At 41.0% G+C, this 27,163-nt stretch overlaps 1 protein-coding gene across 2 annotated transcripts in view; it reads left to right on the forward strand.

The window, feature by feature from the left end:
* The window catches only part of SIRT2 (sirtuin 2), a 175,586-nt gene that overhangs the window by 61,351 nt on the left and 87,072 nt on the right, over nt 1-27,163 (forward strand). For both annotated transcript variants that reach the window (XM_078661178.1, XM_078661179.1), the window contains 7 exons: nt 2,318-2,359; nt 2,524-2,630; nt 3,063-3,119; nt 13,039-13,107; nt 23,964-24,093; nt 26,834-26,893; nt 27,002-27,057. In XM_078661178.1, the coding sequence (XP_078517304.1) occupies nt 2,318-2,359; nt 2,524-2,630; nt 3,063-3,119; nt 13,039-13,107; nt 23,964-24,093; nt 26,834-26,893; nt 27,002-27,057 (521 nt within the window). The remainder of the gene's footprint in view (nt 1-2,317; nt 2,360-2,523; nt 2,631-3,062; nt 3,120-13,038; nt 13,108-23,963; nt 24,094-26,833; nt 26,894-27,001; nt 27,058-27,163) is intronic.

Here is a 27,163-nt window from a genome sequence, read left to right on the forward strand (position 1 = left end):
CCTGGACATCCCCCGACACAGCCACATCTCCGGACACCTGAGAGACCTGCACTGGCTCCCCGTCGGCAAGAGGATCACGTTCAGACTCACCCACGCACACAAGGCTCTCCACGACCTGGGCCCCAGGTACCTCAACAACCGCCTGACCTTCTACACTCCCACCCGCCAGCTACGATCCACCAGCCTCGCCCTCGCCGCCGTTCCACGCATACACAGAGCCACCACCGGAGGAAGATCTTTCTCCTACCTGGCAGCCAAGACATGGAACTCCCTCCCCATCCACCTCCGACTGACCCAGGACCACCTTTCCTTCAGGAAGCAACTCAAGACCTGGTGGCTCTTCAAGCAGTAGCAGACTCCCCGCCCCTCCCCCCCCCTCAGCGCCATGAGACCCCTCCGGGTGAGTAGCGCGCTTTACAAATGCCATGATTGATTGATTGATTGATTGTGTTCGCCCTCAAGTTTTACAATTTGCTGTTGAAAATAAAGACAGGTAACTTTAAAATATAAAGCTCTTACTGGAGCCTATATTGAGCCTTATTTGTTTGTTGCAAACAGTAGCTGACTCCCAGACCCTTATCATCTCAAGAGGAAACCCTGAATCCTTGACCACTCTACTCATTGTGAATCAAAGTCCCAAATAGGAATACTTGTCCCTGAATGAGCTAGTGCGGTAGAATCTGGATCCCTTTCTCTTTTAAGATGCACGCATCAACACCTCTACTTCCCAAGATATTATGCCTTTAAGACTATAAGAAATATTCAACACCTCTTTTAAAGTTCATACATAAGAGTAGTACTATGGGAATGAATGACAGCCACAGAGCGTTACTGTATTACCCTCTTGGAAGAGATGAACACAAACCTAAAGAAACTCCGAATTCCACAAACCTCCTCTGCCAAATAAATCACAATTGCCACTCATATGATTCACAAAAAACAAACTGAAAAACCTCCACTGGCTTTCAGTGAAAGAGCCAGCAGAGTTTTGATTGGAGAAAGATACTGAGTGCCAAAAAAAGACATCCATTACAAGCAGCAGAGGACAGTTTTGGTATGCGACAGAGAAAGTTGGAGGAGTAGTCGTAGTTGGGTAGGGAATCGAACCTTGGTTCTTCAGCCTGACCCCAACTAAAGTTAGACGGTCTTTTCCCAGCCGATTCCTGAGCTTTCACCCTAACCGACCCTAACCTTCACCATAACTACTTGCTTAGATTTTTACAGTAGTCCTCCTTAACCCTCATTCTAAGCCTTTCCCAAACCTTCACCCTAGCATTCACTTTTAATTTGTCCTTAACCCTCAGTTTAACACAGACCTTGACTTTAGCTCTAGGATCATGACATTAACTGTACTCCTAAATCCCTCCTAACCTTAAACCAAATACTAATCTACTCTGACCTTGATTCCAGCTCTGACCACAATCTCAATTTCAGTCAGTTTTATTTTCTTTGAGTTGTACGCACAAACACAATTGTTCCAATTAAATACTTACAACAAATTGCCCTTTTCAGTTCGGCGATATACAATGTTTTTCAGCCCAGGAAAGAACAAATGAGTAGTAATCCAAGGCTTGCTGGACAGGAACCGGGTGCATGGATTACATCTCTCTTGGCTCTCTCCCATTATGCTGGGAAACCTACAGAGAGGATTTGAGTAGCGACTGAGGTTGACTGAACTGTGTCTAGCAAGAGGAGTGAGGATTAATTGATTCTGAGCACTGAGGTGAAGGGTGTGGGAGTGAGGCAACTGAGTGTTTTAAGATAAAACTTCTTAAAAATGGAGATAAAATAGGGTAATTGTATGTTATTGTGCTCGTTTTTTTCAAAGAACTAAGGATCTCTCAGATAGCCTTGATTTCCAGTGCAGCAAGAATGTAGCTAAGTACTACTCGACAAGAGCCAGAGTGCTTTACCTGCCTATTTAAGACTAAGTTAACGTTAGTCTTTGTTTCACGGTTGTCTGTAAACCTGATCTGCGTAATGTGTTGAGCTCTCGGTCGATCCAGCTGAATCATGAGAACTCTCTCAAAAACCTCACTAAAAAGGCAAGGTTGGAGGTTGGGCAGTAACTATCAGGTCCACATCAAAGGCACCAGCTGTCTGAATGAAAGGCCCGAGGGTCTCCTACACCAGGAGTATAGTTCCTCCCTCTCTCTCTTTGCATCGTAAATAATTTACAGGGGGTTTTGTCTCATAAATAAAATGGAATTGCTCTTCTCTAATACCTTTGTTTTTTTATCATGAATCACCCGCCTTCCTAAATGCTGTTGAGTGGTTCTACTTAACTTTCATCATGTCTCATCCTTCTGTTCCCTAGGTAAGAACGTGGTATGCATGGTCGGCGCTGGAATATCCACTTGTAAGTACAGCATTGGCAATTGAGGCAGCATGAACCCTGTACTGTATTTTGATGATTGGATTTGCATGTCTGTTTTCATTAAGGTCGCAATCTTTTATTGGCTTGTTTTACCAATGCACCTCCAGAACTTATAAACAGGCCAGACTATATTTTTTGTGTATCAGCTGCAGGTATTCCTGATTTCCGCTCTCCTGGTTCTGGGCTATATAGCAACTTACAGAAGTACAACCTGCCTTATCCAGAAGCTATTTTCGAAATCAGCTATTTTAAGGTAATAAATACTTACGAAGCAGTTCATTTAATGAGGAAGGAGCTTGGACAAAGGGATAGTAATGGTCGAGCAGAACAAACAAGCTATTGGAGGGCTGGGGTCACACTTTAGGACAGGAAATATCATAAGAGGGAGATATCAGGGGCAATAGTAGGTTTACCAAGCAAGTAAGGGAGTATATATTAAGTTTAGCAGAGGTAAGTGTAGAAGAAGTAGTTGTTGGGAAAATCAGTGAGGAGTATTTAGGATGTTGATCCGGTGCCCATAAGTGTGAGGTAGTTAAAGAATGGAGGAGCCTCTTCTCAACCAGATATTTGTGTAGCAGATGTGAAGAGAGGGATCCTTTTAGAGAAAGTGAATGCAATAGCTGCTTGTTCACTTGTGTGAAGACAGATGTCATTATCTCATTAATGTGTGTTTCTTTACCTTTAGCAAAATCCAGAACCATTCTTCGCTCTTGCAAAAGCACTGTACCCTGGAAAGTTCAAGGTAATGACGTTGAAATTGGTTTAAGATGAGTTTGCTTGCAGAGGTGAAACATATGATGTATCAGTGTGTAAATATGGTGCTTATATAGTTTTTAAAATTTGTGGCATATATATAGACTAAGAGTCTGAGGGTGTGGCTGATACATGGCGGGCTGGCGGTTTGATGTGGGCGTTAAGGTCTGTGGTGGGTTTTGTAATTTTATGCTTTGGGGGCATTTGCTGAGTGGGGGTTGGCTTGTTGCTTAGAATGTTAAAGTGAAGGTCTTGATGTTTTCAGCTCATGAAAAACACCCAGCGCTTTTTAACTCCTCTTAGTATGAATGAATAAATTAATGCTAATTTGTAGAGCGCAACATCTACCCACAACTAGGCATGTCCTAGTGCTGAGAGATTCTGGCTTAGGCACAGACGGCGGACTTAGTTTTTGAGAGGGAGCTTTCCAATGCTTTGCCACCTGAAGGGAGAAGGAGTGACCCCATGTCTAGATCGCGTAAATGGAGAGATAATCAGAAGTATGACATTGGAGGATCTAAGAGATCTTATGGTAGCATATTAACAAATCAAACTTCAGAGATTTTTAGACCCTTGTTGGAAAAGACATGAAAAATAAGTACTAATACTTTGAAGATTATTCTTTTGTGGCAGGGCAGCCATTGATGACAATATAATGGGATTGTGGTATCATCAAATAAGTTCTTGCAATAGCGTTCTGCGGAGTCCCAAAATGAAGGAAATTCCCATAGTCCAACCTGGAAGTCCTCAAAACATGGACCACAGTTTTGCAAGTGGAAGGAGGCAAAATGGGCAGTATTTTTATTAAACCCTTGAGCAGAGTGAAGCATCTTGTGGTGATAGATGCAAATTGAGTTTTTAAGAATGTCGAGATCAATTTTGATGACTAGAGTTCTGGTCCTGGGGTAGCGCTTAGTTTATTAGGCCACGATGATGAGTACGGAATAGATTTGAATAATCCAAATAGGAGAATTTCTGTATTTCCCCAGTACAACTTGAGACAGGCTTGTTGCATCCAAAATACCACCTCCATGATAAATGTTTTAAATTTATCTGAGAAAAGATTGCAATTATCTTCTCTGGAGAGAATCTGTTGTATTATTTTGAGTCCAAAAGATTGAATCAAATTTGCTAAATGCTTTATATTCACGTTGAATAGAATGGGGCTCAGGGAGGAACCTTGAGGGGCATTGTTATTTAGTTGTCTGGCAGAAAATGTAAAAAGAATCCAGAGCAACTATCTGGTAGTGGTCTGATAGAAAAGGATGCAATATATAGAAGAACAGAGCCTTCTGTTCCAAGTTGAAGCTTGCATTCCAATAGTATTTGAGGAGCGACCATATCAAAGGTTGTGGAGAGGTCCAGCATGACCAATACCGATGAGCGTCCGCAGTCTAGTGTTACTTGAATGTAATTCAAAGCCACTAAAATGGCTGATTCAGCACTGTATAAAGGATGAAATCTATGCATTGGAAAAGCACTTTAGGCATTGTAAATCAAGAACTAAAACTACATCACTCGTAAACAGCACGTAAATAACAGCTCGAACTACAAGAACCTGAAAGATAATCAGTATTGCATTGATGAATATAATGCTTAATCCAACTATGTTAAAGTTGTATTGCTTAGGTAGTTTCATTGCTCTCAAGGGCTTTTATTAGTCCATCTGTAATTCTGAATGGATGTATCCGGAGAGACCAAAGCAACCAGGAATTGCTTGATTTAAAAGAGAATAGAACAGCTAACACGTTTTGTGGTGTTTTTGTGTCACCGCTTACTCAGGACAAGATTTAGCACATTTTAATTGTTTTCTAGAAGTATATGTATGTTTCTTCCTTTAGTCTGTGCGGCCCTCACCACGTGACATCCTCTTTTTTAACTAATAGACCTCCTTGGTACGTGGGGCCTACAATATGGAATGTAAAGCTTCATATCGTCACACATTAGATCATGGTTCATCTTGATGCATGTTGTAACTGAAAAGGGAAATCCAAAATGAAAATGAAGATAATTGACCTTTAATTTCACCCAAATACCTGTAACGTTCTTTAGAATGCCATGTTGAGTTTATGGATTCATTTTCTCAGTGTTGTCAGGATGTTCCGTGAATTATAGCTCTAGCTCTCCGAGTACTCTAAGAGCTATAGATGTGTCTGAAGATTGACAGATCCGTGGGGTCAGCTCTTAGGCAATGGTTTAACATATTCTAACGTCCATTACTTAAGATGAAAGTAATGTGGAAAATGTAAAAAACATAGAACAGGGACAGAAAACAGCTAGGGATCTGAACACAGTGTTTCAGCTGTGGCCTTCATGATCCAACTTGTATGAGGTAACAGGTAGAAGGATGATTAGGTTTGGAAGATGAAATGGCTTTTCTGCTTATTGGAACTTGCCTCAAGTCGTGTATTGTTTTCCCTACTTAAACCCAGGGATGTGTGTTTTATATAGATTGTGTTGTATCTGTATAAACAGTGTGGTTCTGAAAAGTATTTAATCAACAATAATAATCCCACCAATGATTCCTCACAACATCAACTTTTATGATTGAAATGTTGTTGCATATTTTCCCTAGAAATGTAGAATGTTGAAGATCTCTTTTTTGCATTTCATTTCATGGTGAATGGTATTTCCATATATGATTGTAGACAACAATATACTTTCTAAAAAATGCCTGAAATGCATACTTTGTTTTAAAAATTCTTTTTATTAAACAATCATCAGTATAAGTGGACAATACAGAGGATCGAACAATGTATACAATACAATAAGCACAAACGGGGAATTAGCCAATCATTACACAAAGACCCGAGATGGAAGCACTGGTGGCCTTCGGCCATGTTCCCACCAGACAGCTAAGAATCTGGGCATTCAGGTGGATAATACTCTTTCCTTTAAGGCCCAAGTAGCAGGTCTGACGGGGAAGTGCTTTGCCATCTTAAGGATGTTGAGAAAGTTTTTGCCGTTTCTATCCTTGGAGCACAGAAAGATCACGGTGCAGGCTCTGATAGGTTCGCGCTTGGACTACTCCAACATCCTTTACTTGGGTCTTCCCGAGTATCTCCTGACTCGCCTGCAGGTCGTCCAGAACTCGGCAGCCAGAGCCATATTCGGTTTAACCAGAAGAACCAGGGCCAGCGACCTTCTTAAAGCCCTGCACTGGCTGCCGATCCGCAAACGCATCACCTTCAAGACCTTAACAACAGCGTTCAAGGCTCTGCATAACTCCGGTGCAGTGTATCTACAAAAAAGAGTCAATTTCTACCTTCCATCTAGACCCTTGAGGTCCGCTGCCCAGGCCAGGGCAATAGTGCCGGCAGTGCGACGTGCACGATGTGGAGGTCGTTCCTTTAGTTACCTTGCCCCTCGTCTTTGGAACACATTACCTCTGACCTTACGCGCCAGTTCCAACCTGCTCACTTTTAGAAAGGAGCTTAAGACTCTTCTCTTTGTCCAATAATTCTGCTTCCTCTGAGCACCTGGCGTTGCTGGTGGTATTTTTGTTAGTTGCTGGTATCTGTTTTTGATCTGCAGCGCCGGGACTCTCTTCGGAGCAGCTGAGCACTTTATAAAACCCCCAGTAACATAACATAACATAACATAACAAAGAGGAAGGTCACAGGGAGGGTAGGTCATCTCGATGACTGCACTGAGGCGGTACACAAGTATTACCACGGTAGGTATTCCATGAGCCCCATATACGGCACACTATTTTGTGGGTATCTCACCTACCACTGAATGTCCACTAATACATATTTCTGAAATTTATAGATTTCCCTGTTAACAAAATATGTTTTCCCATGCCAAATGATCATGGGTATTTATACAATCAAAGCTTAAATGTAGTCTGATTTCAGTTTAGGTTCAAGTTAATGAGAAACCTATTGATACATTACTTATCAGCATTCACACAGGCCCTTATTGCAAGTCGGCCCATAATTACTGATAAGATTCTGTCTTGTTATAGCACATATCTGAATTATCACACTTAGGGGGTCATTAGGATGACGGGCGGACTTAGTCCGCCCACCATCCCATCGGAAATCGTGACCGCCCGCCATAAGGGCGGGGGTCCTGTGGGGGTATTAAGATGTGCCCGCCACAGTGGCGGGCACATCCTGCATTTTTAGCATTTGCATAAACAAAGCGGCAGGCACCGCGCGGTGCCTGCCGCTTTGTTTATGCAAATGAAGGGGGGTACTACAGGTACCCCCCGTGTGCAACCCCCACCCCTCCTTCCCTCTGGGGGCCCCCAGAGTGAAGACCGCATGCCTTTCCGTGGCGGCATTGCCGCCACGGAAAGGCATGTCTGAAAGCCCATGATAATATGTCTGGCGGTGTCTAATAGACACCGCCACCATATTAAACCTTTTCCGCCCCGGCCGCAAGGCGACCGGGGCGGAAAAGCGGCGGACAGTCTTTGCGTCCGCCGCGGTCCCCCCCGCCATTCTAATATGGCGGGGGGGATATTCTGGAGAGGATGTCGGGCGGATTGCCCCCACCAGGCCGGCGGTGGCTTCCGCCAGCCTGGTGGGGGCAATCAGCCCGACATCATAATGGGCCCCCAGGTGTATACCCAAAGCTATAAAAAACGCATCTCCCTTAACTTTTTACTGCCCAAACCTGCCAAAATGTAAAGGGAGCAAAATACCACATCTGTAGTGGCATGATATGTACCAAGTTCTGGGCAAAAGTCTTAGTAGGTGACAATATTCACAGCAGATACATTTCTACCACTCCAGTGTTGGAATTCATTAATGAAATAATTATTGCATCAAATACCAGGCCACTCGTAATGAGGGCCAAAGATCAATACATTTAAGTTACATATTTTTGACAGTCTATTTTGTGTCAATTAATTTTCAATATCGATTTTCTTTGAATTAGGTTGCCCATTATTTAAAAGTATACATCAAAGACTGCATCTGTTTTTATTGCCTTTTCTTTCAAGCTCACTACAATGGTGTACAACCCAGTCAACTAAAAAATTGGGCACCTGTTGAAAAAGCAAGACTGAAAACGCTTCACCTCTTTGTCTGCTTTTGACCTTTTAGGGCACTCCAAATGTAGCAAGTGTTTACTTTTTGTTCCTATTTGTAACAATTAAAAGGACACAAACCTTTGCTTATAATGCCAAAACATGAGTGAAAAGAGAATCTGAGATTCTGGACACCTTTTGGAGCACATCAGAAGTGCTGAAAAAAATACTGAATATTTTCTGCTGATCTGTTGATAACATGTTTTGAATGTTTAATTTGAATATTTCCGAAAATACAAGAAATGCTTAGCAAGGAGAGTAAGAATTTGACATCTTAAGGCTGACAGATAAAAATTAAGTATTATTTATCTGTTCAAAGTGCAATGTAAAAAAAGACAAAGAGAACAGCAAATATCGGACAAACTTAGAAGGGCTAGAAAAGGTTCAAGCTTGTTATTACAGTGAGAGGTATGATTGGGTTTACTCAAGTTGGACTCTTGGCACAGAATGGAGCACCTGCCTATTAAGCAGAATCAGCACTTGTGTATCACCAGAATGTGCGGGGGTAAAACAGCCAAATAACCGAATTAGCTAAGCTAAGGTCCCAAATATACATCAAATCGGGGGAAACGGCCACTAAAACGAAGCCGTTTCCACGAAATCCTTAACCACGCATGCAGTACAACGCATGCGTGGTTACCACTAAAGCTTTTACCACGCATACCTTTACTACGAGGTTTGTAGTAAAGGCATATGTGGTAAAGGTAAAAAGTAAAAAATGGGGGGCTTGGGGGGTCTCCCCCCCAAAAAAAACTCACCAGAAGTCACGTCGGGATATGCAGATAATCAGCGTAGTTTAAGAGAAATCGGGAAAAAAAAACTTCCGTTTCCTCTTAACGACGTATGACGTCAACACGCAAGTATTCGAGTTAAAGGTTATGCGTGGAAAACGAATTCCGTTGTAACGCATGCGTGGTAAAGGCATGCGTTGCAATGGAATTCGTTGTAACGTCATACATTCCAAATCGGAGAGAAGTGACGATCTCTCAGGCAGTCCTCAATAAATGGGTGAACTTTTTGAACAATGGTGCGAGGGAAATGATCACCTAGTATAGAAGCAAACCAGTCCAGAGCGTGCTGAAAATGATAAAATGTACGAGTCAATTAATACGAACAATGTATCCCACTGTTTTGAATGTGGTGGTGTGATTTTGTAAGACCATTCCTATATCTACCTAATACAAATGTTCTAATTAATCCACCATCATCACTAAGGCCAGATTATGCCCCTACCAATTGTTACATGCCAAGAGCAAAAGTTCAAAGTATTCTTTTTATACATACAGTACCTCTAAAATGTGCACATATTATGATGGAATGAACATTAAAATTGCATCTAGTATCAAGTAAACTAACTGATTAGTTTAAGAAGATATATTAGCAAACCCCATAGCATAAATAAGTAGCTAAGGTGATCACTTAAATAGTCTGTCCCGAAAAGTATGGTTTTATACTTTGAATCATACCCATCATGTTCTCAGAAGAGGGGTTGGGATAATGAGCAAGGTATGAGAAAGAGATGGGAGATTGTCTATGTGCCAAACCTTGACTGGCAGTCTTATTGAATATACAAGTATTTGATGGCTTTCAGTTAGAAAGGGGAATGAGCCAGATGTCTCCTGGATTATCCCAATCTGTAATTACCATTCCTGTACCATCGACAAGGCTAGGAGAGGACAATATTCTGACACGAATGTCGATGAACAATAGGAGTGAATTTTGTTGCTAAAAATGTTTAATACGGGATTTTAGAAAACAATTCAGATTTAAAATCAGATCAAACAAATTGAATTTTCTCCAAAAAAAGGGGAATTAGAAAACACAACAATTAAACAGGAGCTTTATCAATGATGGGGAGAAATGGAATGCATTTGTAGAACAGAATGTATATAAAATGAAATCAGTATTCATTAGATACCCAATTTGTATTCTGCATTACTGTTATCAGTGACAGGGAAAGTGATTTTGTTATATTAAATGAACTGTTGAGAACTTAAACACCATCGTTCCTTTTATGAGGCAAGAGAAAAACGTAACATTTGCTCATATGCTGCCAATTGTTTAAGAGAACAGAGCAATATTAGTCCTGGACCTACAAAAAGTATTTTAGGGCAACACTATCCTAGTTAGAAAATATTTCAGACATACCTCAAGTCAAGGAGGATGCATGAAACTATGCGAAATATCAGACAACACTAAAATGAAAGGGGGAAATGTGAAGACAACACTGCAAATATAAAGAGGAAAGACGTGGGAGTGGACGGGGCCTGAGGCCACATTCCACTGTTTTGCATGCATTCCCCCCCCAGAAGTAGCCTAGCTCAGTGGTTTTAGGGGCTCGAATATGAAGGTGCTCTGAGGACAGTTATTAGAGGAACATAAAAACAAAACTTCAGTAAATAGTTAACACAACATAATTTAATTTGATAGATATTTATCATTGAGACATGAGTAATAAGAAATTAAGAAATATGATTTGGGTATGGATGTCAGATCCCATCTTATTGGAAGAACAATATGGTTAACCAGTTCTGAGCTTTAGTTGTGAAATTATTAGGAGGTATGATCCAGTGCAAAATGTGTTACCATGCCTTAATTTGTTTAATGAAAGCTGAAGGCGGAAACCAGGGTATTCTACAGGCATTGCCGCTACCCTTGATTGGGATCATTAAAGACCATCTGCTCCATCATGCCTAATTTTTAGCCACACACAAAAGAAGTTAAAGGGAGTGGAACCTGTGCCTTCGTTAGCCATTATTTGTATATGACTTTTACCCATATTTAGCTTCCTACAGAAAACACAGCCCGTGGCCCACTATGTCCAATGGTGTTTCTTTGTACGATGGAGAAAAGGGCCTTCTCCAGATTTTAAAATAATAATGCCAAGGGTGAGGTTTCTTGTGCAGATAAAAAAAATATGCTTGAAAACTTAAGGTTCATAATTTTCCCTGATCTTTTTTAAACTGTTTAGGGAATCTCCGCCGTGGTTCTATTGTTTACATTTAAGTACAGTCTTGTTATGTGATACAAGCCTTTAAACACTTAAACATAAGCACCTAGGGAAGATAGGACTGGAGATCCAATATCCAGAACATACTCACTATTTTCTTAAAACAAACTATGGAAAGTTGAAGGGAGACTGGGAGAAGAATCCCATGAAAGATAGGAAGGCTCAATCACTAGTAACATGGTTCTACTAATTGATTACAAATTTGTAGAGAGAGTATGTTACACTTTAGAATCAAACTTTTTATTGGTATTATTATGCTGCAAGGTATCATTGAACACAGCCCAGCTGCCTACATCAGTTTGCCGGCAGGGCGTACTCAAACAAAAATCGTACACAGCGTTTGGACCTACAACCCGGGGGGCAGTCCCGCGTATCAAAAACATTAGCAACCCCCCACCGGAGGCAATTCGTCCGCAACTTTGATAGAGAAAAAGTCCAACAAGACCCAAAAGAAACAGCACAAACAACTCACAAACAACTCACTTGCCCACCCACCCATCCCTACGTCCCCCCACCCATCCCTACGTCCCCCCACCCATCCCTACGTCCCCCACCCGCCCGCCCCCTCCCCCCCAACCCACCCCATTCCGCATCAGACATAACTAGGGTCCACCTGCCCAAAGGCCTACCCCTGCCTGGACCACGCAGGTCCCGTAATCTCAAGTGCTGGGCACGGCTCCCACCGGCTCCAGGGGTATGAGTTGCAGTATTTGCAGGTATTTCGGGCATGTAACTTCCCTGAGGACCTTGGACAGGAGCTGCAAAAAAGGGGCCCACAGGGTAGCGTATTCGGAACCTCTGCCGTCTATGCTCAGGGAGAGGCGCTCCATAGCCAGGGCATGCCATAATCGCATCAGCCCATCGCGTACGTCAGGTACAACCGGGGAGCCCCATCGCGCCAGCAACACCTGTCTCGCAGCCGGTAACACTAGCGCTAGCTGTCGTCCAATCAACGAGCGCAGTGGGAAGGAGGTAGGATGAGGTAAGCCAAGTAAAGTATGTTCGGGGCGCCTGGGCAGTGTGATCTGGAACGCGCTGTGTAACTCATCAAGCACTGTCTTCCAATAACGTTCTAATTTCGGGCAATGCCATAGCAAGTGAATAAGGGTCCCAGGCATCCCGCAGCCCCTCCAGCAATGGCCTGATTTAGTCTTATCCCACTTGGAGATGCGGTCTGGAGTATAATACCAGTACGTCGCTGTTTTATAGGCCTATGTTACACTTTAGAGACTCACAGCAGGTGAGAAGGAGAGCAACACGAGATGTTGAAATGGGGATGAATTCAGGATCAGATTTTACTGTGTCTTTTGGGAGAGGGCCACTACCCAGGAACTCTGAAATGATCTGCAGCATAATTGGCTAACTGTAGGCTTACGAAAAGCTCCCCTGGCAGAGATGAGAGATGGCTGTGAATGTCCAGATCAGAGGGCCCAGTTTAGGCATGGCTAGGATAGAAAAAGCCAAACAATAGGGTGCCCAAGACCATCAATGTGAATGGAATGATCAGTAGGAAAACCTCTGTTTCAGCAGGGGGTCTAAAAAGAAGGTTTAGAAAGTTTAGGTGGGTGTGTCTAGAAAAACAATAAAGGGGAGGAATGGCCTGGGTTTATATGGGACGGTAATACAAAGAGTCTATGAATGCAGCTCTCTGTTGAGGAGGTCAAATGTGGTAATGCTATGACTGCAACTATTTGGGGAACATGTTGTATTCTGTGTAAAAATCAATACAAAAGTTTTAATATAAAAAAATGCATTATAGGATTACAAGAGTAAACTTTGTGAAATGTTTCCCACACAATTTATCTCAAGTTGTGAGGCCATGAAGGCTCTGAAAATTGAACAACACAATTTTTTTTCCAGCCTACAGTGTGCCATTACTTTCTGCGGTTACTGAAGGAGAAGAACATGCTTCTGCGCTGTTACACACAGGTAAGAGTTTGTTCTGACGGAAAACACAAGTGATTGTCCGTTCTTTGTTCTTGATACACACCTTTGAAAACCTGTGACCTTGCTAGTACTAGAGACAGGATGACACAGCTTCTTTTTGTTTTCACACCGGGACCCAAGTGACATTGCAGAGTCCTTGCGAATGTGAAAATCAAACACAATAGGTGGCAAAAAAAATGTGTAGGTGCATCTGAGTGCCTAGCAGCAGTAGTGCTGGTGTATTTCAACAAAAGGAAGTGTCTTGATGGAAATAGGAGCTGTTCGCCCTAAATACCTACCTGGGTTCTAATGTTGTAGATTTCCTCAACTGCAAGTCGATAGACAGGCGTGACCACATTCTTTACTTTTGTGGCCAGCAGGGTGGAAAACAAGAGAGATTATGAGAATAGGATTTCAACGAAAAGGGAAGGGCAGGAGGCCTTGGGGATTCCCGCTGGTGAGGTAAAATAAGAAACTGTCATGACATTGACAAGGTGACTGTCGAGGGAATTTCCCTCTCTGAATCTCCTGAGTCAGATCTAATCACAAGATTTCTGTGGATTTGAATGCCAGAGGCAAAACTTTGTTGGACAGACATGTTGTAAAGCTTCATAACCTTCTACGAACCCTGATTATGAGGGTTTAACCTTGTTATTATATGTTATGCGTAGCAGCTTTCTGTCATTTGCATGACCGTGTGGAGTTTTTGGAGTCTGAGCCCCTTTAACTGAATGTATGACGTTACTTAGCATGCTATTACTTAGCATGCCTTTTCTATGAAGTTTTTACTTCGCAAATGCCTTTACTTAGCAGTATTTTATTACGCATGCCATTACTTCGAAAAATTATTTAAAACCATTAAATTGGCATTACTTAGCAGTACATTACTTCGCAGGATTTTACTATGCATAAACATTCTTTTTTTCATTTTTTTCCCTCCACGCCCCCTACACTTCCCAAAACACTACCCTACACTACACATACACTACATCACTACCCTAAACCCTAAAATACTACCCCTACACTACACATACACTACACTACCCTAAACCCTAAAACACTATCCCTACACTACTCATACACTACCCTAAACCCTAATACACTACCCCCTACACTACACATACACTACAACACTACCCTAAACCCTAAAACACTACCCCCTACACTACACATACACTACAACACTACCCTAAACCCTAAAACACTACCCCCTACACTAAACATACACTACACAACGACCCTAAAACACTACCCTACACTACTCACACACTACAACACTACCCTAAACCCTAAAACACTACCCCTACACTACACATACACTACAACACTACCCTAAACCCTAAAACACTACCCCTACACTACACACACACTACAACACTACCCTAAACCCTAAAACACTACCCCTACACTACATGTACACTACACTAAACCCTAAAACACTACCCCCTACACTACACATACACTATAACACTACCCTAAACCCTAAAACACTACCCTACACTACACATACACTACAACACTACCCTAAACCCTAAAACACTACCCCTACACTACACATACACTACAACACTACCCTAAACCCTAAAACACTACCCTACACTACACATACACCACAACACTACCCTAAACCCAAAAACACTACCCCCTACACTACGCATACACTACAACACTACCCTAAACCCTAAAACACTACACCCTACACATACAACACTACCCTAACTACACTACCCCACTTGCCTCTCTCTGCTTGTGGTCCCTCTCTTCACCTTCAATCATGGATCCACTCTTCTCCTGCGAAGTAACGGCATATGCGAAGTAAAGGCATGCTAATTAATAGCATGTGTAGTAATGGACTCTGCGAAGTAAAAGATGCTAAGTAAAGGAATAGCGAAGTAAAAGATGCTAAGTAAAGGAATAGCGAAGTAAAAGATGCTAAGTAATGGTTGTTTCCCCCGTTAACTTCACCAGTAAAAATGATGACCAAGATTCAGCTCTGCCTTTCTAAAGCATTCTTGTGAGCTTGAGAGAGGATTTTCATATCAATCACCTTCACCAGGGCTTTCTCAGGTGCAGTGTGAAAACCAACTCGCCTGGGCTGAGTGGTCCATTAGACCTGCATAACTGGATGTGAGTGTGCTTCTAAGGCATTTTCAGGTGGTTCGATAGCGTAGGTTGTGAGCTGTGAAACTGTTTGCTTCTTTCTAAGCATAATGGGGTTTTCTTCAGTGAGCATGTTTATCCCATTTTTCAATGCCCCCTAGCCACAATGCTGATACAACAAAAACGTTTTAAACACATGTTGATGTTTTTCCACATCAGTGGATGCCATTAGTGCGCTTCGATCATCCTCACTTAGAAAGACTATGGTTCCCTCTCCTTCATTCCTACTTTTTCCTTTTCCAAATTTTCTTTTTTTACTGCACTGTTAAGATCGGATTAGAGCTCCATATTGTCTACATTTTAATAATTATTTTACCTGCCGAGTATGCTGGTTTTGTCACCGAGGTGTAGGTGAAAAAAGACTTACTTTATTGACCAGTACTCCTACCAATATCAAGACAAGTCATTTTTCTTTTTTTTTCTTTTGAGTCAAATCCGTTGTTTATTCTCCAAAAGATTCTGTGCCTGTAATTCTTCATGCAGGTCATTTTATTTTCATTCAAGTATCCACTTCCAAATTCATTATTGGCGTCATCTGCCCAAATCACTGTGTATATCAATCTGTGACACTTTCATCCCTTCATTTACTGTACGTAGACTTTACATTAACCTTCTTATGATTGCCATGTCCTTGCCTTTACTGTGGATGTTCCTCTGTTGCACTCACTTCACTATTCAGCTAATATTCTCAGTTCCCCATTTCAAACAATCCCTCTCAGGTGGGCAGTGTTTTCTGCCATCTCGGTCCCAAACTCTCAAATAGCCTCACACTACATAAGCATTCAGTCCTCCCTAACTGCCAGAAAGGTTGAGAAAACCTACCTCTGCTGAAAGTATTCAGTTCTCCCTAGCTGCCAGAAAGGTTGAGAAAACCTACCTCTTCTGGTGAGCTTTGACCGTTTTATTCGGGTTTCATTACTCCTTATATTTGTGTCTGAGTGCTCAACAAATATTAAATAAATCAGTCAGTATGTCCTTATCTCCTGATGCCAGGAGAAGCTCTAAATCAGCATTCCTGTTGTGCCTAAAAGTGGTTTTTGGGAAGTATTTTTCCTATTTATATAATTACCTGGACAACCCTAATATGTCTGATCTCAGCTCAGTAATGGTATATAATGTCACAGCCTGGTTATGTATTCGTCTACTGGATTTAAGTTAAGTCTTAAGTTCTATTAAGTCTTTATAATTGTTTTCGCTTAATGGTATCGAAACACTCAGATGACACTCCTGCTAAATTATGATGCCGTGTTCACCCCGTTAATATTGGGGTCACACCCAGTAGAACCCCTTAGCCCTAAAGTGAAATGTTCACTTTTTGGAGAAATGTTGGCTAGCAGGTGTGCCTTACTTTTTGTTCATTGGGTTGTGCTCTGTTGGACATGGGGAGTTAGGATCCGGACACACCCATCAGAGGATCTCTTATCTGCAAGTGATAAAAGATGGAACCTCTCTCTTGTACTCCATAATCAGCACACACACACACACACAATAGTTGTTAATTTAAAACTATATAATTATTAGTCAACAAATCATGTGAATGAACCTAAGAATAATGTATACAAATCTGCAGATGATATGCAAATCAAAATGAATATCGGGTATGCCCTGAAATATTTTATCACGCATCTCTAACCTGTTAGTCTGTTCTCTGCCCAAAGTGTCTGTATCTTGTCAGCCAACTAACTTATATGACTGTAATAGTTTACTAAGCCTTAATTATGCCAAGCCACTTTTCCCCTCATTCTTTTTGCTGTCATCAGGTTAACAGTTTAAATTTCGTCCTTCAACCATCTCCCCTCTGCAATCCGCCCATGTGTCTAGCCGTTGCTTAAGCATTACCTTATATTCCTTTATGGTATTTTGCTCTTCTCTTGCTTTGCTACAAAAACGCAATGACGCTTTCCAGAATCATGCGAAATCTACTGCTATACCTCACTTCTTCCTTCCAAGACAAATCTCTATAAGGTAATTTCTCCTTGCAGCTAAGCTTGGAAATTTCCCGAGAGAATATTCAGAGGAATACAGCTTCTTTATTCAAACAGATGTATGAGAGCAAAGCTGGGAGATGGTTCAAGACTATCAAGAAAGGTGACCACCACCAAAGGACTAAAAGAAGGATGCCTGCTGGCACCGCACCTTTTTAATCTATTCATAGCGGACCAGGCACACCAGCTCAATAAGATCAACTCTCATCCACCTCAACTGGGAACGTTATCTTTACCGCATTTCTCATACACGGATGACGTAGTCCAAATGAGCCTAACCAAGATTGTCCTCCGCAGGTCACTCACAGGAATGTTGGAATATATAACAACTAATAGGCTAGAAGTTAATACTTCGAAAAGCAAGACAATGTTAATTAGTAACTACCCAACGGCCAAGCAGAACCTACAACTCGAGGGCAACCTGCTAGAGGAAGTATCTAACTACAAATACCTGGGTTTTTATATGGACAATAGGCAGAACCATCGAGAGCAGAGAGCTTATATGCTACAAAGAAGAAATGCACTAATGTTTGCCTTGAGGATCCTAGCAATAAAACTGAAGGGGCCATCAGACAAACCGTTGCTAGCTGTAGTAACGGCTAAAATGTTAACTACACTACATGGGAAAGATTCTGAACTTTTAAACAAATTGCTAGTTTCAACATACAAAAATGTTTTCCAGATATATCAGTCCGCACCCCCAGCACAGGGTAGACTCTAATTTGGTTTAACAAATGAAACACTACGGAGAATGTATACAGCTATTAAGCAATGGCACAGATTGAAACAAAACAAAGCAGAGTCCATGTTGAACAAAGCTCCGTGGGCGGAACTAGAAAGGTAAAAAAAATCACCATACAATCAATCTATCCAAAAAGCATTAATAACAACTTGCACAGGCGAGCTTTGGAAAACCAACTGACTTATCCATCCTTCAAACAAGCCATAAACGAAACTGAAAAATGTAATTCCTTGTTAGTTGACAAAAACATATTCAGCAAAAGAACGCATGCGGTGATCAACAACTTTAATCCCTCGCACCAGCACCATATCTAAACATTACATTCTCGATCTAACAAAAGCAACTACTGATGGCCCTTCGTTTCGGACGACTACCTTCCATCGCAGATCAGCCAACCTGGGTCCATAAAGGGCCTACAGAATGCTGACAATTACGCAACAGCAATAAAGAGGACTTCATCCACTTAATCTGTGTATGTCTCAAATTTCGCAGAGCACAAGTCACTTTATTGAGGAATGCACTGAAAATCAGAAGAATAAGGAGGACCTGCAGATCGGCTATAATAGCAGGTCTGGACCGTTTAACCTGATAAACATTTGTGGCAGCCACCAGTATGAGTCCATTATTTGTATGGTTTTAAATGAGGGGCTCAGTTAGTACATGCCATGTATAGTTTGACGGTGCGTTATGAGTGTGTTTGTCTGTATGCAAAACAATCAAAGCCTCTTCTAATGTTCCTGACCACACATGTATTTCACCAATTGCTTAGAAGCCAAGACCAGGTGCCATGTGAATCAGAGAGTCTTAAAGCAGCTTCCAAAGACGGTAATACGACGCTATACCGGTGTTTTTGTACTTTGGAACTAAGTGCACCATACAAAAAGTATACATTTGCATAGGAGGAGGGGTAAGTTCAATATTTGCTTACTAGCAGCACATTTATTCATCTTAAAACTTTGAAGTCTTAACTAAATGCGAGACTTGCAATCAGATCAGCTCTTTCTCACTATCTCTACTTCATCCCACCAAAAACTAAATAAACTTCTTACCGAGTGTTATGCTGTTTTATTCTTCCTAATTTCTGCTGAAGTAGCAAAGTAATTTTTTCGTAAGTGTTGCGTCTTTCATAAATAAACATTATTTGAATTTTCCCTGGTGTCAGGATGGAAATCTTTGTTAGTGTAAGAAAAGACAGAGAAACAATAAGTAAAACTACAGCCCAAGGTTATTGGGCCTCAAGCTCAGCCCGGGGAGGCAATACTTTCACTACACATTGAGTGAGGGCTACACATATGTATTAAAGAGAGACTCATTCCTGCATGATCACCAGTCTCCAACAATAAGGATTATAGAATGACCTTACGCTCATTTGTATTGTTAATAATAATAATAGCAATTTGTATATAATAGGGGTTAGGATTACGGAATTTAATGGTGCTCAATTGACCAATTTTGCATTGTTGCCAATACTTGGATTTGAACTCTTCTCCCACACATGACCACAGATCTGCACATGACCACAGATGGTAGCAGCAAGTGCTGTTGTTATTGAGCCAACTTGCTAGCTTGATCATGTCTACTTGTTTGTGTAATTCTGTTTTGACATCATTAATGCGATGAACTTTTTAATAACTGAAAGAAACTTTTCTCCTGTTTTGCTCCTGACCTACAGTATTGACTCAGTTAGTACCTATTTTATCTGGGCTCTGGCAACACACATCACCTTTCAGGGTACCAGCTTGGTGTCTGTGATTTCGTCCCTGCTTCCGTCAAAATTATTTTTTGACCAAAATGACACTCAAAATCAGACTAATCTTCTTCAAGCACTCTCGAATGTGCAGGAAAAAGAACTACATTTAGTAGATCTGCATGTACTGTGCCTCTCCCATCTTCTTCTAGACCATGATGTCCAGGACCGTCAGAGATGCTTTTTCTACAAGAGCTCTCTACTCTTGAAAAAGGAGATTAATACACAGCAAAGATTACAGAGTTTTTCCGTAATCAGCGAAGACACAGTAGGTGTTCAATCCCTCTCAGTGAGACATAGGTCCCTCTCAGGATCACAAGGAACTTCCATGCCCAGAGGGTACAAGTGCACTCCAGAAAGGGGCAAGGACCAGAGACTAAAGAAGAACCAGAAAAAGGAGGGAAAATTCGAAAGGCTGTTTGGAGTCTCAAAAGCCTAATCCTCCAGCTCAGCAACAGGTAATGAACCTGTGAATCTGCGACACTTACTCTAAATGATTTATTTGGCACAATTGTGACACCTCTGAAGCGGAACCCTCCTTCACAGCTTTTAAGTTAACTTTCACGACTGAAAGAACCACTTTGCCTTGCCTTATCTTCTTACATGGAAAAACCTTCAATGTTTTCTTGGTATGAAAGTTATTGCCACTAGTATATTTCTGGTCAGCGTCGCAATGGCGATCAGCTCAGCTGAGAATCATCTTCTTGCCCTTAATGATGATAATTTCCATCCCTGATTAGTACTGTACCATTGAATGTCCCAGAATTGCTTGATTGTTGTACTGACATTTTTACTTCTCTGGCATGCTTTGTACCTTTTTCCCTCAGTGAACTCCTTGACTTCACTGAGAATGACCACAGAGCACCAAACCCAACTTTAAAGCTGTAGTGCATCACGAGTTCACTCAAATTGTTTCCCCGCCGTTAGTGGAATATGACTCCTGTCCCTTCACAGGGCAAGGGGTATAATTATAATTGATGGTGGCTAAATCTGTAGTGTAGCGGTGCATATCATGTTTGCTTGTATTCTTCTGAGAGGATCTACAGATCCTCTCTTTTATAATCTATTCACTCCCCATAACTGAGGTCTTTCACTTATCTCTTGTATGTTGAAGGTTGTGGTGTGCAGTAAGACAGTGATGTGTGCACATGCTTTGGAGCATGAACGATATCATCTACAAGAACATATTGATTGTACTACTTTAGATTGCTTTTGTCTTAACTTTCCCCTAAGTTGCCACTCTGAGTACTCTTTCTGCAGATGGTTGCCCAAGTGTCTTCTGGACATAATTAACCTCCATTGGCAAAGGCACCAATTTGGATGTGTACAGATGACCGAGCTGATCAATCGGATTCATCATCCTTTGGCCAATCTTCCTGACTCTTATGGTCAGTAAAATGTGCTTACTCTGGTTGACCTGATTGATATAGCCAGTAAACAAAGCTCTCTAAATCTGTCTCATTCTCCAAAGCATAATTTTAGAAATAATTCTGAGTACCATCATTCCATACATTAGTTACTGTATGGCAGTCTAACAGCTGAGTGGCTGTACAATGGGTCCCATACCGGATAAGATTTTTTACTAACCTTTTGCTCTCTTGTTCCTATTGTTTAGCATCCTCTGTGAAGTAATATTTTTAATCCTAATCTCCTTCTCCCACAAAGACATATTTATGTGGTTTCCTCAAAGAATTTTATTTTATTTTATTTGGTATTTTCGTGAAGTGCTCCTATCTGCCATGTGGTGCCCTCGGAGCACTTTGAAGTATGGGCACATAGTGATGGAGTAGTGAGTTGCAATACAGTACAATATACAGAACCTGGTGGTGGTCTGCAATATCCAAGAACATGGTGGTGGAAGATAACCTGCAGTCAAAAATGTCTCCAACGTGTTCACAAAGCCTTGCTGAGCATGATAATGAACATGTGACCTGGGAACATGGCTGAAGAGGTAGAGCTTTGTGGCCTTTACGCATCCTAGAAATTGGTCTGGTAAATTGATTGCCACAGGGAGTGGTGGTTTCAAATTTGTTTCATATCACTTAGGGGCAAGTGAAGTGTGTGGATCTGGTAGTGGCAAGAGACTATAACATTTTGTTACACTATTTTATGAGCTGCACCCAGCTTGCAAGGGATATTTTAACAAGTTCATGAGTACAGAAGATACATGTTGGAAAGAAATGTTCTTCATTTCTGGGAGGGATGTGTCTTTCATAACCGATAAGTGTTGCAGACCAGTGTGGGTCAAATAATGGACGAATTGTAGGGGCAACTGTTGGGTACAATGTAATTTTCTGAGATGAATCAGTATTTAATGTAAAGTCTGTGGACACCTGCGCCTTGCAATGTGTGAAAAGCCAATAGGCACATGTCCCATGATTACACTTATCGCTCAATCCTACTGGTTGAGCCTCTTATCCATTCCTCAAAGCTCTAACGGCCAATATTTTGGAATTAATAGTTTTGTTATCAAGAGGCCTTCACACAAAACATGCTTTGTTTTTTTCCCATTGAGGAAGCAGTACAAGTTAGACTTACTTAAAATGGAAAATAGCAGATAGTCATTAGCGCTACAGTATTGAAAATTTTCAGAAGTGTTATTTATAAAACTATGTTCTCAATTTAGCTTGTGGGCTGAGAAAAGTTGCACTAAAAAATGGTTAGTAAAATGATGCTAAATATGTTTCATAAGTAATTTTAAAGCATTTAAAACACACATCTGTTATTCAATTGACTGACTGAAGTATCCCTTTTCCACAGCAATATTTTAGTAGCTCTTAACTTTGTCTGGTGACACTTAAAGTCTCCACAGCTCTGTCTAGCTTCAGGCATTGCCCACATTTATGCTTTGGTCATCCATCGCTAGACATGTCCCCTGATACCCTTTTCTTGCTACCCATTCTAGGACCTAGGGACCCACTACTTTGTTCGCTTATGACCAAAAAGTCACCATCTACTATATGTGTATATATAATGCTTCCTGAGGGTTGCCTATGTCTGCCCACTCTCCGTAACACTACTGAAACCTGATGGACAGCTAGAAATAGTGTATCTGTTATTCCCACCTTTTGAGAGCTCTTCACATTCTTTTCCCAGCTTTTTTGCGGTCTACAGTATTTGTGTTATTCCATGGCTATTTCTCCTCGTTACTCCCCCTCTGAATGGTACTATCGCCCAAAGCTCGACAGACTTATTATTGTTCGCTCTTTATGTAAACTGCCTGACTGTACAGGGAATCACTGGGAAAGCCTGGTTACCAATGATGGTTGATGTTTGATATGTTTTCTTTCTATGCTAATAAAAAGATTTTACCACACACTCAACTTTTTCCAGAAGTTCATTGCAGGGTATGGGTCTTAATCTGTCTCCTGCAATTTGGCGATCTTTGCCTAATAGGAGGCAAACCGGGAGGCGGAGCACTCATTTGATTTGCTTAAATCTACCCAGATTTGAGCCATTGACTAGTAAGTGGTATTTAAATAACTCCACTAAATAATGATCATTCTTCAGATGTTCGTCAGAAGAATGATAATTATTTAGTGGAACATTTAAAAAATTGTGTTCAAACATCTTTGAAAGAATGTGCTAATAGGAACAGATACAATTTTGCAGCTAAAATGAGGATGTACTTTATTAATGAATGCACCTGAAAGAGGCCTGGTAATTTTTAAATAGACAGCTTTTTGGATTGATGACTGTGTGTTTATCCATGTCGAGTAGGAATTGAAAATTGTGTAATGTAAGATTTGAGATTGATAAATACCAACAAAAAAAAACTTGTTTATTAAATCCTGTGGGAATTGGTGACTAGAACATTAACCCCAAAAGCAAATTAAAAATGATACGAGAACTAATGAATTTCCTGAGTGGAAAACTAAACTAGAGGCATCATCACATGACCATGAGTGTTGGTAGTACTTAAATAATCTTTGTGAGGCCATCCTGATAAGAGAATGTTCTGATCCACCTCTTGTCTGCCTTTGGCCCTCAGGAGATCTGATATCCAAAAGTTTACAAAGGTTTACACTTAAGGCCTTTCTAATGCGATGCACCATGTGTACCACTGTCTGTGTAGTTGGAAACCACATTTTCCTAGTCCCCACTGCCATTTGCTAGAACCGTAGCACACCCTTTGTATGTAACTATTAGGATCTCACCTCTTACCAGTGATGTGCCTCAAGACCTCACACCCATTCACTTCTGCCATTTTCCTTCTGTGTTGCAGAATATTGACACTCTAGAACGTGTTGCCGGCTTGACGGAGGAGGATCTAATAGAAGCTCATGGAACATTCTTCACCTCACACTGTGTTAGCATGTTTTGCAAGAAGGAGTACACACTTGGCTGGATGAAAGGTATCTACTGGCCTCCAGATATCAAATGCCTGGGGATTGGGTCATAGCTCAGGCCTATTTAAATTGGAGTGAATATGTTGAAGAGCGGAGAGGGAGCTGTGGTGCTGTTTGCTGATCTTTATTTCTTCTGGCAAAAATGTATTTTAAATGTTGTTTCTCACTGCACATTATTCCCCTCCCATGTCATACCAAGAAGTGAATGCTTGCAGCCAAATGTTTACTCTTAAGAAAGCCATCCATTTAAATTCATATCTATACTTATTAAAGGGCAATTTCCAAAGTCGCAAATCTGAGGCATTTCACTTATATTAGCAATAGCAGTATGTTTGCAATTTAAGATCCCATTTACCTGGCAGAGAAGGAAGTTTCCCTAAAAATGTTGGGTTTGTATTGACTGATTAGTGTCATATAAAAATTTGTTATAACTGTTAACTACATGCGGTTTCACAGCTGAGGAATCTATGATCCCTTTTTATCAAGGGAGGATGAGTGCTTAAGGTGGTGGCCCTTCTCATACCAGAAACCCTGACTGTTTAGCTCTAAGCTTTCCTTCTTCATTCGTGTCAGAGCTGAACTTTTATGCATAGGATTCTGTGGTCCCACTGTTCTGCATGACTGCGGGAAGTATTCCTTGGTTCCTGGTTCCATAGGTCCGCTTTGCTATCAGAAGGATTATCCTTGTCCCCTGGTCAGAGCTGCTGTGCGAAGGCCCTCTTCATTCAATTACTGCCTTCATGCAAGCAGTCCTTGGACGTCTCTGGTTCTGTGCTGAGACTCTGTTCTTGGTGACTGTGAGAATGGTTCTGTGGCCCCTCTCGCTGGGAAAGTGTGAGAAGTATTATCAATAACTCGTGTAAAGCACTATTAATATGGACTCAGTAAGCTGCCTGAACCACCCCACATTGTGAGCTGTCCTAGTACTTTACAAGTAATCCATATTAGAAACAGATTTTCCTAAAGCTGTGAAACAGGTCTAGAGGCACTTCACAATCTCTCGTCTGCCCCTGCTTACCTTGACAACCTGTGTCAGGTACATCTGTGGTCTATCATAAGGGGGCCCCCCTGATTTCTTACTGGCCCCACAACTGTTAACACTCTGTGTGTTACTGTGCAAGATGTGACCTTATTCGAACTGACCTGTACTTAGGCCTGTTCCAAGATATACAATGTCTAGTTGATTACACTCTGGAGTAAAGTACTCATAGGGAAAGTGTGACAGGCAGAACCATTTTGGTTACGAAAAAACTGAGATAAGGCAAAATCTGCTCATCTGCTGCATACATACGTTTTTTTTGTAATGATTTAAGGAATTTAAGGTGATCAGGGGAACAGAGTTGCCTCACTTATAGTTTTTCATCATGTCTCTTGTCCTCCTTTCAGCCTCATTTAGTCTTATGATAGTGGAAACCCATCACCAATGAGGTTTAGCTTAATAGAAGGAGTATCCTCTTTTCTGGCTCAAACTCTGAGCCTTTTGTTTGTTTTCTGGGTGAAAAGGCCTTTCTTTGCATCAGCAGAATGACTTGAGGGTGTTGCAAGAAGGCTTTTCCTGGAGGCATTTTAGAGGAAGGATATCACATGAATGTTTGTTCTGATTAGTCTTTAACACGAGCCACTGTTCAATGTCTTTTTTTAAATCACTTTTAATTAGCTTTTGTCTCTATTACAAAACAAACAGCAATCATCTAAAGGAAATACATTTGATTAATTTGAAAAGTGATGCAGTCATTACTATAGGATGCTTTTTCTTATAGGTTTTGTGATTGTGGAGTGGCTACGATATAGTTATGTTGGCAGGATAAATTTGTGCATTTAATACGTTTTTGTGGGTGTTTGTTGTTGCACTCGTAATCCTGTCGAAGCAGTTTGTTCTAGGCCACATCCTTAGTAAACCACTGCTTGACTCACTGTCTAACATTAATACAGTCCTACATCTCTGTGTATTCAGCTTGGTAATGATTTGCATTAAAGTGTTCCTTCCTCTCAGGAGTTAAATCTTCTATAGTTGTAGGTGTGCGCCTTGGGCAAATCTTGCTCAGTTTTCATGAAGTTAGTTCTTCCTTTTTCAGAGGGTTTTCTTCAGAACAGACCTTTTTAAGGTCTTGTTTAAAACAAGATTTCCCGCAAAAGTACGCTCTGTGCAGTGAGTCAATTAAAGGATTGTACAGAGCAGAACTTTTTTCAGGCCCCTTCATTGCAGTCAATAACAGGGCGTTTGGAGGAGATATACCACGTATGCAGTGTGCACTTACGGGAGAGCATATTGGATTCTAGTATTTAGTAGAATTTTCTTTCTCTTCTTATAGATATTGAGTACTAGGGACTATATATTAAGTATATTATATATGGTATAGTATATTAAGTAGAAAGATACATTTGATATGTTTTAAGTGTTTGCTTAACTTGCTCATGGCCTTGCCTGATCGCAGCTTTTATTTTACATACTGGTAACAGTGGAAGGGAAGGAACTTTGAATAGTATTTATAAAAAAATTTAAAAAGGGAAAATTAACTTTTTTGATAGATATTTTTTAAAATGCATTTTGATGTATCTTTTGTAACGTTTTGTGTTTGTGTCCTTTGATGGTACTTGGCTACGGAATCAAGTGTATTACTACTGCTACTGGGGACTGTGGCGTTAAACAGCAACATAGACGTTTTAAGTTTTTTATGTTGTGCTCTCCTGAAAGTCTCCCACAAACCTGAACAAATCATTCTACCTTTTATTTTATTCTTGTTAGAAAAGATATTCTCTGACCTGACGCCAAAGTGTGACAAGTGCAACAGTTTAGTGAAGCCAGGTGAGGACATTCCCATTAACTTTTGTCCTGCATCAACTGCAATCATGTGAGGACAGATTTTTGTTTGGAGGACACTATCTTGTGTAACTCATTTTTTTGGTTTTGCAGATATTGTGTTCTTCGGGGAAAGTTTACCCTCACGCTTCTTCAGTGCTGTCAAATCTGTACGTATCTCCCCTTCAGTAAAAGTATGAGGAATGACAAAATCTCACAGTGCATGCATGCCTTGTGACTAAGAGCATCAATAATACGCACATGGTTTCCTTCACT

This window comes from Lissotriton helveticus, chromosome 9 (assembly GCF_964261635.1).
Source record: "Lissotriton helveticus chromosome 9, aLisHel1.1, whole genome shotgun sequence".
In the NCBI taxonomy this organism is placed as follows: Eukaryota; Metazoa; Chordata; class Amphibia; order Caudata; family Salamandridae; genus Lissotriton; species Lissotriton helveticus.